This window comes from Culex pipiens, chromosome 1 (genome assembly GCF_016801865.2).
Source record: "Culex pipiens pallens isolate TS chromosome 1, TS_CPP_V2, whole genome shotgun sequence".
NCBI lineage: Eukaryota > Metazoa > Arthropoda > Insecta > Diptera > Culicidae > Culex > Culex pipiens.
Genome location: NC_068937.1, coordinates 9743298 through 9760104, shown reverse-complemented (window position 1 = coordinate 9760104; position 16807 = coordinate 9743298). Strand labels below are relative to the sequence as shown.

Sequence of the window (16807 nt, the reverse complement as noted above, 5' to 3'; positions counted from 1 at the left end):
TAATTAGTAATTGCAGTAAGTGTAATTAGTAATTACACTTATTGGATTTTTTGTAATTAATTATAACAAATCGATGCCGGTGTACGCTTTTGTACGAAGCTTGCTGGGATTCCTATCTAGATACAGTCCAGACTCGATTATCCAAAGTTTCGATTATCCGAAGGTTGGTAGGACTTCGGAGAAAACGAATAACGATCCAAAAAAAAATCTTTTTTTTTTAATTTTTTGTTTTAAACTTCAAATTTGAGTTCTGAGATCCGATTTTAGTCAAATTTGAATGTTGATTGCGTATTCAATAACATAATGCTTTTTTTTCAATATTTCGTATCGTATAAAAATGCTAAATCAGTTTAGCGTAGTTTAGGGGTCATATTTAAACTCATAAATAAAAAATAAGACAGCGAAAAATTATTCTTTCTGTGATTCGATATCCGAAGTGAAATACAAAAATTTGCAATTTAAAAAACTCTATTTTTATATTTATTCTTTTAGGAGTTGATGAGCAAGAGACAATTCTATGAATTTTTAGCACCATATTTTTTTAAAGCAACTTTAAAAAAAAAACATTTTTTAATTTTTTTGTTTAATGGGTTTGTACAACGCGAAACGTTGTATTTATTTTAACTGCTTTCAGTATTTTGGAGTGCTTTTTTTGTTTTTTTTTTTTTTTTGGAATTTGGAAAATTTTAGATATTATGAAAATGAGAGTACCGATATTTTAGGAAAATATAAATAATTTTCCAAAAAATATAACAAAAAAATCGTCACTTTAGTTGTTTGCTACCCAATATTGCAAATCATTGAAATTAAATATTTTTTTCTATATGAAGAATTTTTTGAAAATACGGATATTTGCGAAATTTTAGTTTTTTTGTTGTAAAAAAAGCATGTCAACTTCACATTTGAAAGAGTCGTATGAAGCATTAAAATGCTATTTTGACCGCGTCTGAAATTTTTTTTATAACGAAAATTCTTGAAAAGATAGTTTTTCCGTCGAAAACCTTTCCTATCACCAAAGAAGCCATATTGTGTCATTGGTTCACACAAAAATTGTACTTAAATATTCAAAAATTTGTAACTTTACAATGATTTTTTTTATTGATTTGATGTCTTCACCAAAGTTTAAGGTATTGATGAGGACTATTCAGAATAAATAGATACAGGGGAAAAAAAATTTGATTTTTTAATTAACTTTTTTTCCATAATAAATCAATTTCTCAAAATCAGTATTTTAAAAAAAAAATATAGGTACACAACTCTGCCTGTTTAAGCCTTTCAGAAGTATGGACCAAAATTTTGCTGACGAGTTATATTTTTTTAAATAGTGATTTTTGCAATAAATTGAATGCTTGTGCTTAAAATTGTTTGACCTCATTTTTTATGTACAAACGAATTTGCTATCGAAAAGTACTTTAATTTTTTTGATTGAGTGCACCGTTTTCAATATAAAGGATTGTGTCACCATTCCCCCGAATACCATTCCCCAGAATGAACCGTTCCCCAGAAAACCATTCCCCAGAATGTACCGTTCCCCAGAAATATTTATCGTGGTGATTATAATTATTTCCAAAATTCAAAAAAAAATCCAAAATTTCCAAAATTTTTAAAATTTCCAAAACATCCAAAATTTTCAAAATTTCCAAAATTTCCAAAATTTTTAAATTTTCTAAAATTTTCAAACTTTACAAAATTTCTAAAATTTACAAAATTTTCAAAATTACCTAAATTTTCAAAATTTCCAAAATTTCCAAAAAATCAAAAAAAAAAACAAATTTCCATAATTTCAAATTTTCAAAAAACTAAAATAAAATTCATAATTTTTGATTTTTTTTAATTTTAAAATTTCTTTTCTCTTTAATTTTGATTATTAAATTTCAAACTTTTTGATTTTTTTGAGAACTTTGAAAATGTTTTTAATTTGACTTTTTGACTTACCATTGACAAATTATGATCATAATATTTAGATCGAAAAATCTCGAACGTGATGCGAGAAATAAAGATTGAAATATTATGCTCGAGTGCAATAATCACCACGTTAACTTGTGTCAGCAGTCATTACAAGGCTAGAAAGTTTTCCCTTCTTTAAAGAAAGGAAAACTTTACTGACTGATACAAGTTGAATTTTACCTTTAAAAGGGAGGAGGAGAGTTTTCCCTTCTTTAAGTAAGGGAAAAAACTTGACCACATACACAACTTTTTAAATTTGTTATCACTAGTCAAGAGAGTTTTTCCTTATGGAAACAAGAAAGAATACAAGAAAAAAAAAACTTTAATGCAAAAATTCAACTTCTATTAGCAGATATCACAAGTCAAGGCAGTTTTCTCTTCTTTAAAGAATGTGAAATTCAACTTGTGTCAGGAGACCTTGAAAGAAGGAAAAATTAGTCAGTTATTGTAAGTCAAGAGAGTTTTCTTCTTCCAAAAATGATAAATTAAATTTTGTCACCTTAAATCATATTTAGAAAATTTAAATCATCATGCAAAGTGAGCAATATGCCAAAGGTCCAATATGTCAAATGGAATTATACCAATGACACCCATAATCATATTTTAATTTTAACAAACATTTTTCTTCTTTGCAAAATAAAAATAGCATTCACGGAAAACAAGAAATAAAAAGAAACTGCAATTTATTCGGCATTTGTATTACAAATTTAACATGACTGAAAAATTCGCAATTCGCAATTCGCAATTTTCAGTGTAAGAACGGGCCTTGACCGATCTTATGCACCAGGTTCCCGACGAACACGCACTGCCCTTACACCTACATCTCACCCTTGCTCTGAGTCAGTACGAGCAGCACGCTAGAACACGCTTTGAGTGTTCGTGCCAGGCATGCACACCTTCTTTTCCGGTTACGCATTTTAACTCGGCCGGGGGAGGTACATTACGTAGGGTATGATGTAAGTATAAGCGCCTAACCATTTATAGTGTGCCTATCAACTTTCATAAAGCAAAAACTGTTATATTTTTAGTTTGAATTCAAAAACTAATTGTTATTTACTGTGTATTGTTTTCTCCTGAAATCTTCCCTATTGTTGAGTCGTGTTTATTTGTTGCTATTTCTTTTGTCGCGGTGTTTTGTTACAATATTTTGGTCCTAAGCATTTTATAAAAGTTTTTCAAAAGTACAGTAGTAATATTTGCGTTAATCCTTTAATCATTTCATAAATTGAGTCAGGGCTCGAACCTCACTTGCTTAAGAAAAAGGTGAAGTTTCAAAACAATGGACAGTGAAAGAAATATACTATGTAAAGAATCAATAGTAAAAGAAAGATAGTAATTTATGAAGAAGATAAAGAAATTAACAATAGTTAATAAATAGAGGTAACAAACATGCTTAGATTGTATTGAGGGCAATTTACAGGGAAGATGAGAAATTATTGAAATAGATAAATAAAGAAAAGGCACATGATAAACAAAATTGACATCGCTGCCAAATTAAGGGAAAGCAGACAGTTTGTTGCAGCAGCATCAATTAGTAAAATAGAGTGGAAAAGCGTTGAGAAATAAGAGAATCAAATAAGTAAAATCGAAATCGAATGGAGAATAATAAACAAAAGCCGTTTAAGAAAATCAGTGAAACAAAATAAACAGATGATAGATGGTAGCTGGAAATGGAAAGGAGAGAGGAAACCCCGTTCTGCAACGTTCAGGTACATCCACAGCAGTTGACTCAACATACTGCGAATCTAAACAATACCGTCTACAATCACAAATTACTTCCCTTTCCCACATTGACGCGCCCCTTTCTTCTAGCCGTCTCGACTCTGACCCTCGCTGGTCAAAGGTTTACGATCCGTTTCCACAGGCCACCAGCTAGGTCATCATGAAAACCAAGCCAACGTGGAGGTAAGAAAATAGGACACTTGCAAGGAACCAGAGCTATACTGTTCTGATCAAGAATGATCTAACAGGACTACGGGCGTAGTCAGTGACGCTCCTTCCAGGATGTTCCTCGCCTGAGCGTCAACTGAAGAGATATCATCAGAATCATTCGCACTTGGCCTGCAAATTTAACATGACTGAAAAAGAAGAGAAAATTTCTTAGAATAATAGAACGAGTCATAAGCAGAATTAACATTCTCTGTTATTTTCTCAAGAATTGTTGTAAAAAAAAAGGAAAATTTCTTGGCATGGATAAAATAACGTTGTCTAATTTTATATTTTCTAACAAATTTCAAACCAAATTAATATTTGAAACTTCTTTGATTTTTCGAGAAAGAAACTTTTCTGGGGAATGGTTTTCTGGGAAATGATACATTCGGGGGAATGGTTTTCTGGGGAATGGTTTTCGGAGGAATGGTTTTCTGGGGAACGTGACACAATCATATAAAGCCATACAAAGTTAAATTTTGTCCGAAGAATTGCGGTTTTTTTTACTTTTTAATATAGTGTCCATGAATATTTTTTCCGAAAAGTACAGAAAATTTCCTAGAATTTCTAAGTCTAAGAAACATTGAAGATTAGACCACTGGTTGCTGAGAACAAATTATAAGCAAATTCATAATACACACAGAAAAAAAAATTATGGTAATATTCATCAGGAAAAGGCGACAGATTTTGTGTAAAAAAAGTGTAATATTACATCAGAAAATTATAAATTTTCATCAGTTTCTGGTGAACATTCATAAGGTTCATATTTTTACACATTTTTTAGGTAATATTACAAGTCAAACATCCAAACGTAAAATTTTCTTAAATTTCAAGAGATCTTTTTTCAATACTTTTTGAAGATGGAAAATTGGTTGAAAAATTGATTTATGGTATATTTTTAGATCGAAGCCCGCCTAGAGGCGGTGTTGGTCTGTAGAGGGTTAAAATACTCAGGGGCAATTTTAAGTGAATGAACAACTCACCATGAATATTATTAGGATTGTCGAGCGGCTTCGAGCCGCCCCATATGACGGCGAACGTGGCCGTCAGCTTCGGCGTCTTGGCCGAGTACGCAAACTCCATCGCATCACAGTAGATCGTATCGCCCAGGAGCTGCGCGTTGACGCTCGTAACGCGGCCCTCGACGTTGAATTGACACACGAACCGGGTCTGGACGATGAATTGACCGATGATATGCACCTTCACTTTGACGGATTTTTTCGACCCCGCCGGGACGAGGATTTCCGGCCCGTCGCCGGTCGCGTTGATCGTCGGACAGAAGCCGGGCCCGGACCGGTAGCTGGGGCCGATCCGGCTGATGCCCGTCACCAGGATGTCGTTGCGGCAGTTCTCCGCCGTATCGTGCGTACACCGGTGGGCCTCGACGCACCAGTCACAGGGGAACTGGGACGAAACGCACTGCGTACAGGACAGGTGCGTGCTGCAGTCGAAGAAGGTGAACTTGGTCGAGACAATGTCCGGACCCTGGCTCGTCTTGATCGAGAGCTGCGCGTTGAAGTGGTCTGAAAAGAAGGGAGAAGAGAACGTGGTCATAATCCGGCACTCAACAGTCTAATATCGGAAACGGTTTTTCCTCACCCACAAAAAAAAACATTTACTCAAACCATCGTGGTACAGGAGATTACCACCCCGATAACAACCCAGCTACCCACCCACCAAAATCCTAATCGAACTAATCGCCACCCCTTTTTTTCTACGTTGCGCTTGGCTCGTTCTCACCCCCTAAAAGGATGGCCGAAACTTTTACGCCAAAGCCAAATCAACACTAATGGACATCGATTTCCATTCTCGCACCCACAACCACCAACCAACACCCACGACTTTCAAAACTTCATCCCTGTTACTGTAACTAGGAGTGGCGAGAGTGACCGCGGAACCGATAATGGGGTGCGGGAGAAGGAAAAAAAAATATGTTGGACAGGTCTTTTTTTCCCCTCCACATTTATTGGGAAATATTAACGCGAGCGCGATAGCTTGCGATTAGGAGGGCTGAGAGCGTGTGTGGTGAAAAGTTTGTACTCAAATGTAATCTTGATTGGTTTGAAATTTAAAGATATGGGAAAAGAAAAGGGACATTTAGATTTGTCGATGCTTTTAAGATGAACTTTGATACACCCAATAAAAACTATTTTCATTTTTCGATTGATTCACTAACCTTGACCTTGACAATTTAAAAGTCCTTGATTTTAACAAATAATCAGCAAATCCTTTATTTTCAAACTCGATAAAGTTATTTACTAGCTTTAAATGTTATTGCATAGTAAACTGAAGAGTTAAACATTTTTACCACATAATAAAAAAAAGTAAAAATGTGAAAATGTAATATTACCGTCATCAGGGGCCAAATTTCAAAATTTTTGTATGACCCAATCTGACCCCTGATGACGGTACCTCTTTAATGATGTATAAAATAAAAACAATGATGTAATATTACTTCAATAAAGGATGAAAAGTAGATTTACAATAAAATCATGGTTAATTTACATGTTTTAAAAGGTAAAATTACACATTTTTCTAACATAAAAAACATGTTTTTACTGTGTTAAGCAAAACTTCGCTTCGCTTCGCTTCGCTAGGAGACGGTGATTTTAGCGGATTGCAGACTGGATTTTCGCCATGTGATGTGATGATTGTCTGAGCCCAAGTTGCCTAGGAATCGATAATTGGGAATAGAACCAATTCCACCTGAACCAGATTCTCACCACCATGGCAGCCGTCCATTGCCGGCCGCTCCCATCTCCACCGCGCACCAGGGACAAGGAAAGGGATGCGGAAGACGGGAAGTGTTGATGCTCCACTTTTTTAAGAGTATTAAGGGAAAATCTCCACGGTATCCTCAAGTAAGTTTCGCTTGGAGTTGGACGGTTTTTGGGAAGGTGAATGGTCTGAGGAGCCACCCTAGGCGAGTGGTAACGACCTTTGGCATTGTTGTTCGAATTCTTCGTGTGTTCTCATTTCTAATGGGAAAGCTTTCAATTCTTCTCATCTCTTATTGGATGAATTCTATCAGTCGCCCAGGCTATTTATAGCGAGGTATTTTTAGATTCAATTTCAACTGCGCTTGCAATCTTGCATGCAATCTTGTTTGAGTTCTGATGTTCAACTTGCATTCAATGTGATTCTAAGTCCGATTCTTGGATTCAACTATACCAGTCTAATTCCTCCTCAAGCTACCAATGCTCCACGGTTAAGTGGAAAGCATTTTGCTTGCCAATCCTAAGGACAGGGGATCGAACCCCGCCGTGAGCTTGTAGTTTTTTCATTAATTCCAAATTCAATGAGTCCAGAACTTTCTCGTTGGGAGCAGATGGGTATCGAACCCAGAACCATTCGCTTATAAAGCGAACATCGTAACCATTCAGCCACGACCGCTCCTTGTTTTTACTGTGTTAAGCAAAACATTTAAAAACAAAATTTTTAAAATCTTGGCAGGGATGAGTTTAAACTAATATTAAATCCTTCACTAGCAAACTTTTCTCTTCAACTCTAAAAAAAAAAGTTATTTTTTTATTGTTTATAGCTTTATTTTTTTTTTAAATCTCTCTGATATTTTTCAAAGTACAATAAGATCTAATTGCTCTCAAAAATTGGTCTTTCGCCTCCAGAGTGTGAGGTTGAGCTGTCTTAAAAAAAATCGTAACATCATCTGTTTCGATTTTTTCTGAAGATTCATCGAGCGATGCTTATTTGTAGCTCAGTAAAGGAGGAAGTACTACAAAGCTTTGTTCTGTGGTAAAATTAAAAATGTCATTAATTTTTCATTTTTTTTCCTGTAAAGTTTCTTTTGCTTCTCTCCGCCATTCTCTCTCTCGCTCTCTTTCTTCCTTCTCTCTCTCTCTCTCTCTCTCTCTCTCTCTCTCTCTCTCTCTCTCTCTCTCTCTCTCTCTCTCTCTCTCTCTCTCTCTCTCTCTCTCTCTCTCTCTCTCTCTCTCTCTCTCTCTCTCTCTCTCTCGCTATCTCTCTCTCTCTCTCTCTCTCTCTCTCTCTCTCTCTCTCTCTCTCTCTCTCTCTCTCTCTCTCTCTCTCTCTCTCTCTCTCTCTCTCTCTCGCTCGCTATCTCTCTCTCTCTCGCTCGCTATCTCTCTCTCTCTCTCGCTCGCTATCTCTCTCTCTCGCTCGCTATCTCTCTCTCTCGCTCGCTATCTCTCTCTCTCGCTCGCTATCTCTCTCGCTCGCTATCTCTCTCTCTCTCTCTCTCTCTCACACACACACACACTTTATCTCTCACTTTATCTCTCTCACACTTTATCTCTTACTTTATCTCTCTCTCCCTCTCTCACTTTATCTCTCTCTCTCTCTCACACTTTATCTCTCTCTCTCACTTTATCTCTCTCTCTCACTTTATCTCTCTCTCTCTCTCTCACTTTATCTCTCTCTCTCACTTTATCTCTCTCTCTCCCTCTCTCACTTTATCTCTCTCTCTCTCTCCCTTTCTCTCTCTCTCTCCCTTTAACTCTCTCTTTCTCCCATTCTCTCTCTCTCTCTAATTCTCTCTGAGACTTTGAAAATCCGACAATTCATTTCTGAGACACAGCCTCGCAAAGAATTTGAATCCATTTAAACAAGTTTCGCCTAATTAGGCTGACATTTTCTACTGTCAATATCTCGAAAACTATTGTTTCGATCTCAATGTTAAGAAAAAACTTTTGTGGAATTTTCCGATCCTTTTGAAAAAAAAATAAATTTATAATTTTCCTCATCCTCTTTTACTTCTAATTTTGAAGGAATTTAAAAATTTACACACACACATATTTCTAAAATTATTGAAAAATATTAGAAAAATTCACAAAGTTCTAATTTTTATCATTGAAAGTCAGATTAATAGTTTCCAAGAAAAACTCATTTTCATCGATTCGAATTTTTGTGACGCTGTCTCTCAGAAACTACCTTATTGTCCAAATTTCAAAGTCTCAGAGAGAAAATTGGAGAAATTTTCTCGGCTTTTCAAAATATTTATCTTATTTTCGCATATCTTCCTTAAAAAATTGAAACGATCAAAATCGTTTGAAAAAAAATCTTCAAAAATCGCTTCTAGTTTTAAATTTGGCTTTAGAAACACAAGCGAAAATGACAAAAATTAAGGAAAGAGAGTTGCTCTCTTGCTCACTGTCTTGTCTCGATGAATGCTACATAAATGGTTTGAGTTGAAGCATTGCATTGAAACTAACAAATTTGTATTACATTTTTGAGGGAAATCATTGATAATTTATTATAAACTTTCTAAAACTAAGAAGAATGTTGAATTTAGGTAACTAAAAAATAAGTAATTTTAACACAAAATTTCAGAATTCGAAAAAATATGTATGATTTTCTAAGGTTGACCGTTGCAAATATTTTTTGAAGTTGATGTCCCTCGACTCTGTTTAAAAATTGTATTTTCGAGCCATGGTTTTACCATTTGAATGAAAAAAGTGTTAGAAAAAATATTATACCCCTGTCCAGTTGTTTTGCCATCATTAGTTTCCAAAATACCTGAGTATTGACGAAAAATTTTGGAAGTTCATAAAAATTCAAAATATTTTTAATCTAGCCCAAACAAGCTAAATATGATTATCAGTGCAGAAAAAATTGTTTTATGATTGTTTTCAGTTGATTCGACTTCAATTTTCTTTGAAATTTAGAAGCGAGAGTTGCTCTCTTGCTCACTGTCAAAAAAATTAATCAGTTTTTGTTGGTTTGAGTTAAAGTATTCCATTGAAAAAAAAATTATTTGTGTTAATATTTTGAGGGAATTTTAATTATTGAGAATTTATAATAAATTTACTAAAACTTACAAGAATGATGGATTTTGCTAACTAAAAAGTAAGTTAATTGGGAAAATAGATAAATCATAAAAAAGGAAAGTGTAAATTTAACACCAATAATTCTACTCACTCTTCCCGTATCCAATCTGCGGCAGCAGATCCGTCCTCGGCGTCGTACAGTTCACCCCGTTCCGCTTCTTGGTCGCGTTCGTTATGATCGGCTTCTCCATGTTGGCAAAGGTGAACGCACACACGAGCGGCTCCTTCAGGTTGGGCAAATTCTCAATCATCAGCTCGAGCGTCCTCGCCGTCGTCCGCTGCAGCTGACTTGGGCTCACGCTGGTGATGGTGGTGCACTTGCCGGACTTGTAGCTCAACCAGGAGAGGGGATCGCGGATGTTGTCCGTGCACTCGGACTTGGGGCTGCACTTGTTCTCCAGGGAGCACCACCCGCAGAAGGGATCGCGGGCTGAGAGGCAGGCCGTGCAGGTCGTGTAGACCGAGCAGTCGTACACTTTGATCTTGAAGAGTTTGTGGCGCGACATTAGGTACAGGTCGAACTTGGACGTGTCGAGGAACATGTCTGGCTGGATGCGCGAACCGACGTCGACGTTCATGAGGGCGTACTGCTGGGCGGAGGAGGATGATTCTACGACGACCTTTTTGAGCTGGCCGGTGAGGGTGCCGATGAAGACGACGGTGAAGTTTGAGGTTGTCGTGACGGCTATCGAGGTCATGCGCAGTTCCGAGAGGAGTACGGGGATTGAGGCGATGGCTTGTTCGCCGCCGAGCGGCGAGTTGACGTCGAGGCCGCAGAAATCTTCGCTGATGGTCTGGAGTTTGGTGGGCACGCACGGCATGTTGATCGAGATGTAGTCCAGCCCTCGTTGACCGACGCCGTTGAAACAGGACTTGATGTTCTGCATGAACTTGCGCCGGATGGCCTTCAACGAGTACACGCACATCGCCGACTTGTTGGCATTCTTGGAGTCGTGACTCTCGGAGAACACCGCAAACAGGACGTCGTCCTCGGTGGTGATGCCGAGGTTCTCCGCCAGATCCGGACCGGGTTTCCCCACGTGGGCCGCGTTCACGATGTTGAACTTGGTGCTCTCGCTGATGCAGTCCACCGGGATCTCCGTGTACGAGTAGTAGTTGGAGTCGTCCTGGCAGATCCTCACCAGCTTCGTGATCAACTCCTTCGGCGTGTTGTGCGCCGAGCTCTTGTACTGCGTCGTCAGGAAGTACGAGAACCGTTCCGAGCTGAACCCGTACACGTAATTGATCAAGAACGACTCCCGCGCGTACGAATTGACAAAGATCCTCGTCCCCGTCGTGACCGCGGCCGACGCGATCTGGAACATCTTGTCCCGCGCTAAACTTCGCGACGCCACCGCCGGAATTTCGCTCCGATACGGAGAATTCCCCGTAAACGTGACCCCGACGTACATCACGTTGTTCTCCGACGGCACCGGCGGCCCCGGCGCGATGAACGCCACCGTACTGGCGTTGGCCACGTTCGCCACGACCGCCTCCTGGACGCGGTGCTCGACGACGCTGATGTTCTGGAGCGACCGGATTTGGCACACGCCCTGGAAGAGCGACCCGCACACGATCAGGTTCGGCGCGGACGAGTCGATCAGCAGCACCTTGTTCCAGTTGTCCGTCGGCCGGCGGACCACGTCGGAGGGGCACTCCAGGATCGAGCACTCGTTCGAGTCGTTGTGCGGCCCCGTCGTGACGGCGGCCAGGATGTTCAGATCGGGCGAGATCTGGTACAGCTTGTTGACCGCGCCGACGTAGACCTGCAAGGTGAAAAAGATTGATTAGAAATGAGTCAAATTGAGGCCAAATCTGTGATAGTTAGGAATGTCAGAAGTCGAGTCATTATTTGTACCACAATAATTGTCGTTCATAAGTTTTCTGTGCTAAGTGTAAGTATAAATAATTTTGTCAATTTTGACAATTTGACAATTTTGACAATTTTTGACATTTTTGACAATTTTTGTCAATTTTGTCAATTTTGTAAATTTTGTCAATTTTGACAATTTTGACAATTTTGTCAATTATGAAAATTTTGACAATTTTGACAATTATTTAAATTTTGTAAATTTTGTAAGTTTTGTAAATTTTGTAAATTTTGTGAATTTTGTCAATTTTGTCAATTTTGACAATTCTGTCAATTTTGACAATTTTGACAATTTTGAAAATTTTGACAATTTTGACAATTTTGACAACTTCGACAATTTTGACAATTTTGACAATTTTGACAATTTTGTCAATTTTGTCAATTTTGTCAATTTTGTCAATTTTGTCAATTTTGACAATTTGGCGATTTTGACAATTTTGACAATTCTGTCAAATTTTGACACTTTTGACAATTTTGACAATTTTCACAATTTTAACAATTTTGACAATGTTGACAATTTTGACAATTTTTACAATTTTGACAATTTTGACAATTTTGTCAATTTTGTCAATTTTGTCAATTTTGACAATTTTGTCAATTTTGACAATTTGGCGATTTTGACAATTTTGACAATTCTGTCAAATTTTGACACTCTTGACAATTTTGACAATTTTCACAATTTTAACAATTTTGACAATGTTGACAATTTTGACAATTTTGACAATTTTGACAATTTTGACAATTTTGACAATTTTGACAATTTTGACAATATTGACAATTTTGACAAACTTTAGTAAATTTCAGCCAATTCATGAATTTTTGGTACATTTTTGTAATTATTTGTAAATTTTTGTAATGCATCTCATCAATATTTCATCGCCACTACCTTGCTTTAAAATTTTCAAATGACTTCGTAACATTTCTGGGGTAATATTTGAGCTCAACGCCCAAATCAAGACATTATTTTTTCGTATTTCGATTTCCCAAGATTTGATTTTGCAAAGTGCCATTTTTACAAAAACAAATATAAATATTCAAATTAAAACATTAAAAATTGTCATAAATGAATTGGAGTTACACTGAAAAAAACCAATTCTCGAAATCGTGAATTAAATTCACGAATGCGAGAACCACGAAGGAATATATTCACGTTTATAGTGCAAATGCACCATACTCATGAATAAATTCCTTCGTGGTTCTCACATTCGTGAACTTAATTCACGATTACGAGAATTGATTTTTTTCTGTGTATGTCCTTTGTTACAGAATTCTTTGGGCTTCCTCATGGAAGAGTTTTTAATTTTATTTCAAATAATATCAGTCTTTTCCCAGTCTTAATTTCTTGTTATTATTACGCTCGCGTTCAATGTTTGCAAAATCATCTTATGAGTAAGCAGTGTTGATCAAACCGACATGCGCAATTCCTCAAACGATAAGCCCAATTCTTTGAAAGCTGATAACCCCTTACATTTCGCAGAAACGAATCATCACACTTGTCCTAAACCACAATTATTGAGTGTCGCGCCAGAGTTGATTGCGAAGATGTGATGCACCCCTCGGTCGCAGCCTGCTGCGATTTCACCGAAATTCATCGAGCGAGTGTGACATTCCCAGAAGGAAACTTCGATTTGACAAGTGTTTTCACCGCGAACGGAGAGAAAATGCAACATATTTTCGTGTAATATGATCCTGTGGGAATAGCTCTTTAAAGAGTCATTGAAATTTTGGCCCTGGAGGGGGAAAGAGAAGGAAGCGAAAAATCATTCGATTCCGTCAATGAACGAGGGGTGCGACGGAGGATGGGGGGAGGGTTGATTTTTTCTGTCAACCGCCCATCATCAGTACGCCCAGCACGCATTTCCTCACCGACCTTCCACCCCCGTTGGGTTTTCCCGATGTTACATCCACCCTCGCGCCTACTCTCTCTCTCTCTCTCTCTCTCTTTCTCACTCTGTTGTCTCTTTTAGGTTATGTTTGTTTGCACAGCCAACTCGGTGAGGTTAGGTTCCTGAAGAAGAGGAAGAGGAGGACGAGAACGGAATCGAAAAGAGCCCTTTTTCGAGAGATTTATCACGGAATGGAATTAGAGACTAAAGTGCAATTTATACGCACACAAACCCGCACAAACCCACATCTAGACGAGTCATAGTAATATTGATGTAAAAGTGTGCGTCTGTGTAAGTGAATTACACACCCACACTAGCAAACTTCAGCATCCTTGCTGCGTTGAGAGAGGGAGAACGAGGAAGGAAGAAGTTTGGCAGATCGGAAAAGTCGTGAGGTGGAGGGGGGGTGGAAAACTCCTTACAACGCCCCTGCTGTGAGGGGTTTCTTCTTCCAGATCCCGGTAAGGGGACGAGGGAAAGGAAGTTTGAGGACAAGAAACAGGTGCCACTCTATTTACGGCCAAAGTTGATCGGATCTCTCGGGTTCCAGCACAGCAGCAGGCCGGGAAAAACGGCAAGATGAAGAAGAATAGCAGGCCATGGCAGTGGGGTCCTGACGGTGCTCATAAATTTGCAGAATTTAAGGGGTTACTGCGATGTGTTTCGTGCGCGACAAGGGGTGTGACACAGTCACACAAACACGCAAACACAAGGTTTGCGATGGGTTTCGCTTTAAAAGGTTATATTTGGGGGTGTTTGTTGTGAGGGCCCTTGTAAACTGACGTGCGTTTGTTTTTGTTTACATTTTTAATCTTTTTTAAATGATCTGTTTTGGGGAATTGAATTATCTTGGACCTATCTTAATCCTGAAACGGAACTAAAGATGGAAATGTTAGACAGAAAGTAAAATCCCTTAAAAACGTTTTGTTTTCACATTGATTCTTTTTTACTAGTAGACATACAAAATTGTCAAAATTGTCAAAATTGTTAAAATTGTTAAAATTGTCAAAATTGTCAAAATTGTCAAAATTGTCAAAATTGACAAAATTGTCAAAATTGTCAAAATTGTCAAAATTGTCAAAATCGTCAAAATTGTCAAAATTGTCAAAATTTTCAAAATTGTCAAAATTGTCAAAATTGTCAAAATTGACAAAATTGTAAAAATTGTAAAAATTGTAAAAATTGTCAAAATTGTCAAAATTGTCAAAATTGTCAAAATTGTCAAAATTGTCAAAATTTTCAAAATTGTCAAAATTTTCAAAGTTGTCAATTGTCAAAATTGACAAAATTGTCAAAATTGTCAAAATTGTCAAAATTGTCAAAATTGTCAAAATTGTCAAAATTGTCAAAATTGTCAAAATTGTCAAAATTGTCAAAATTGACAAAATTGACAAAATTGACAAAATTGACAAAATTGACAAAATTGACAAAATTGACAAAATTGACAAAATTGACAAAATTTACAAAATTGACAAAATTGACAAAATTGACAAAATTGACAAAATTGACAAAATTGACAAAATTGACAAAATTGACAAAATTGACAAAATTGACAAAATTGACAAAATTGACAAATTTGACAAATTTGACAAATTTGACAAAAATTGACAAAATTGAAAAAAATTGACAAAAATTGAAAAAAATTGACAAAATTGAAAAAATTGACAAAATTGACAAAATTGACAAATTTGACAAAAATTGACAAAATTGAAAAAAATGACAAAAATTGAAAAAAATGACAAAAAAATGACAAAAATTGTCAAAAATTGACTAAAATTGACAAAAATGACAAAAATTGACTAAAATTGACAAAAATTGACAAAAAATTACAAAAATTTACAAAAATTGACAAAAATTTACAAAAATTGATAAAAATTGACAAAAACTTACAAGAATTTACAAAAAATGAAAAAAATTTACAAAAATTTAGAAAAATTGACAGAAACTTGAATTGAAAAAAATGGTTAAAATTGACAAATTGGCAAAATTGACAAAATTGACAAAATTAACAAGTTGACAAATTGGCAAAATTGACAAAAAATTGCAGATTTAAAAAAAATGTCAAAAATTGACAAAAATGTAAAAAAATTATAAAAAATAACAAAAATTGACAAAAATTGATAAAAATTTACAAGAATTGTCAAAAATTTACAAAAATTGTTAAAATTTACAAGAATTGACAAAATTAAACAAAAAATCAAGTGTTTACTTAAATTGACTAAAATTTATAAAAAAAATTTGAAATCAACAAAAAATTACAAAAAATTACAAAATTGAAAAAAAAATACAAAATTGACAAAATTGATAAAAATTCATCAAAATGGACTAAAATTTACTAAAAAAAATTTACTAAAATTATTAAAACACACAAAAATGACCAAAAAAATACAAATTGACAAAAATTAAAAATTAATCAAAAGACCAGAATGACGAAAATAACTAAAATCTAAATCAAATTTTGTTAATGTTGGTGTTGTAAGCGAAAATCACGTAGATTTCATAGGGGTATTGCATTGTAATCTCTTCAACTCTCTCGAAACTGAATCAAAGTCAAAATTGTTTGCCCTGGAAACCAAAACTACAAGCTTTCAATTACGAGATTGCATTTCAGGATTTCTCATCGAAGCGTGTAACCACCACCCCTTCAAAGTTCCCTCAATGACTGCGTCGTCGCTCACTTCAGGTCTTCCTTAGTTCCGTGCAAACGCAACTTCTTTGTTCTGATTGGTCTCAAAAGCAAATTAACCTTTTCACGCCATAATCACGGTCGAACGGTTTACTTCAGCCATTAAAGATCCTTTTGAAGGTATCCCGTTGCCTACCTTCAGGGGACTTCCACCCCCCTTGGAGAAGTGGCTTCCCCCTCGGGGCAACACTCCCACTCTCTCTCTCTCTTTTGAAGCTCTAATTCGGTGTCCCGATTCACCCCACCCCACCTCCCTTCCGCTTGTCGCCAAACAACAATTTTCCAACTGCATTCCGTCCCGAGGACGACCCTCGTCGTAAAATGTTGTAACTTTTCATCTCTTGAGCTGAAACAACAACAACAACCAACAAGAGAGCTCGAAATCAGCGCCGTCAATTCAAACAACATTGCTTGCAAACCCTCGATGGCCCACTCGAGTCGGGTGGGAGGGGGGTCTAACCCTTAAATTATTGCCTGCGTTGGCGTCTGGTTTTGATCTCTCATTCTACCCCAGCAGGGAAGTGAAATTTGAAATTTAAAGGATTCTCGTAAAGAGGTAGGGTGGTGTGGGGTTTCAAGGACCAAAAGCCAACCACTCAATTTGCCAAGGGAATCGTCGTCGCCACCACCATTCATCGGGTTTGGGCGAAATTTTGCAACGACTCTTCTAAATTTTACGAGAATC

At 36.7% G+C, this 16807-nt stretch overlaps 1 protein-coding gene across 4 annotated transcripts in view; it reads right to left on the bottom strand.

Moving 5' to 3' along the window:
• Positions 1–16807, bottom strand: part of LOC120413310 (plexin-A2) — an 83902-nt gene that overhangs the window by 12429 nt on the left and 54666 nt on the right. For all 4 annotated transcript variants that reach the window (XM_039574073.2, XM_039574072.1, XM_039574075.1 and 1 more), the window contains 2 exons: positions 9772–11446; positions 4860–5399 (listed from right to left, as the gene is read on the bottom strand). In XM_039574073.2, the coding sequence (XP_039430007.1) occupies positions 4860–5399; positions 9772–11446 (2215 nt within the window). The remainder of the gene's footprint in view (positions 1–4859; positions 5400–9771; positions 11447–16807) is intronic.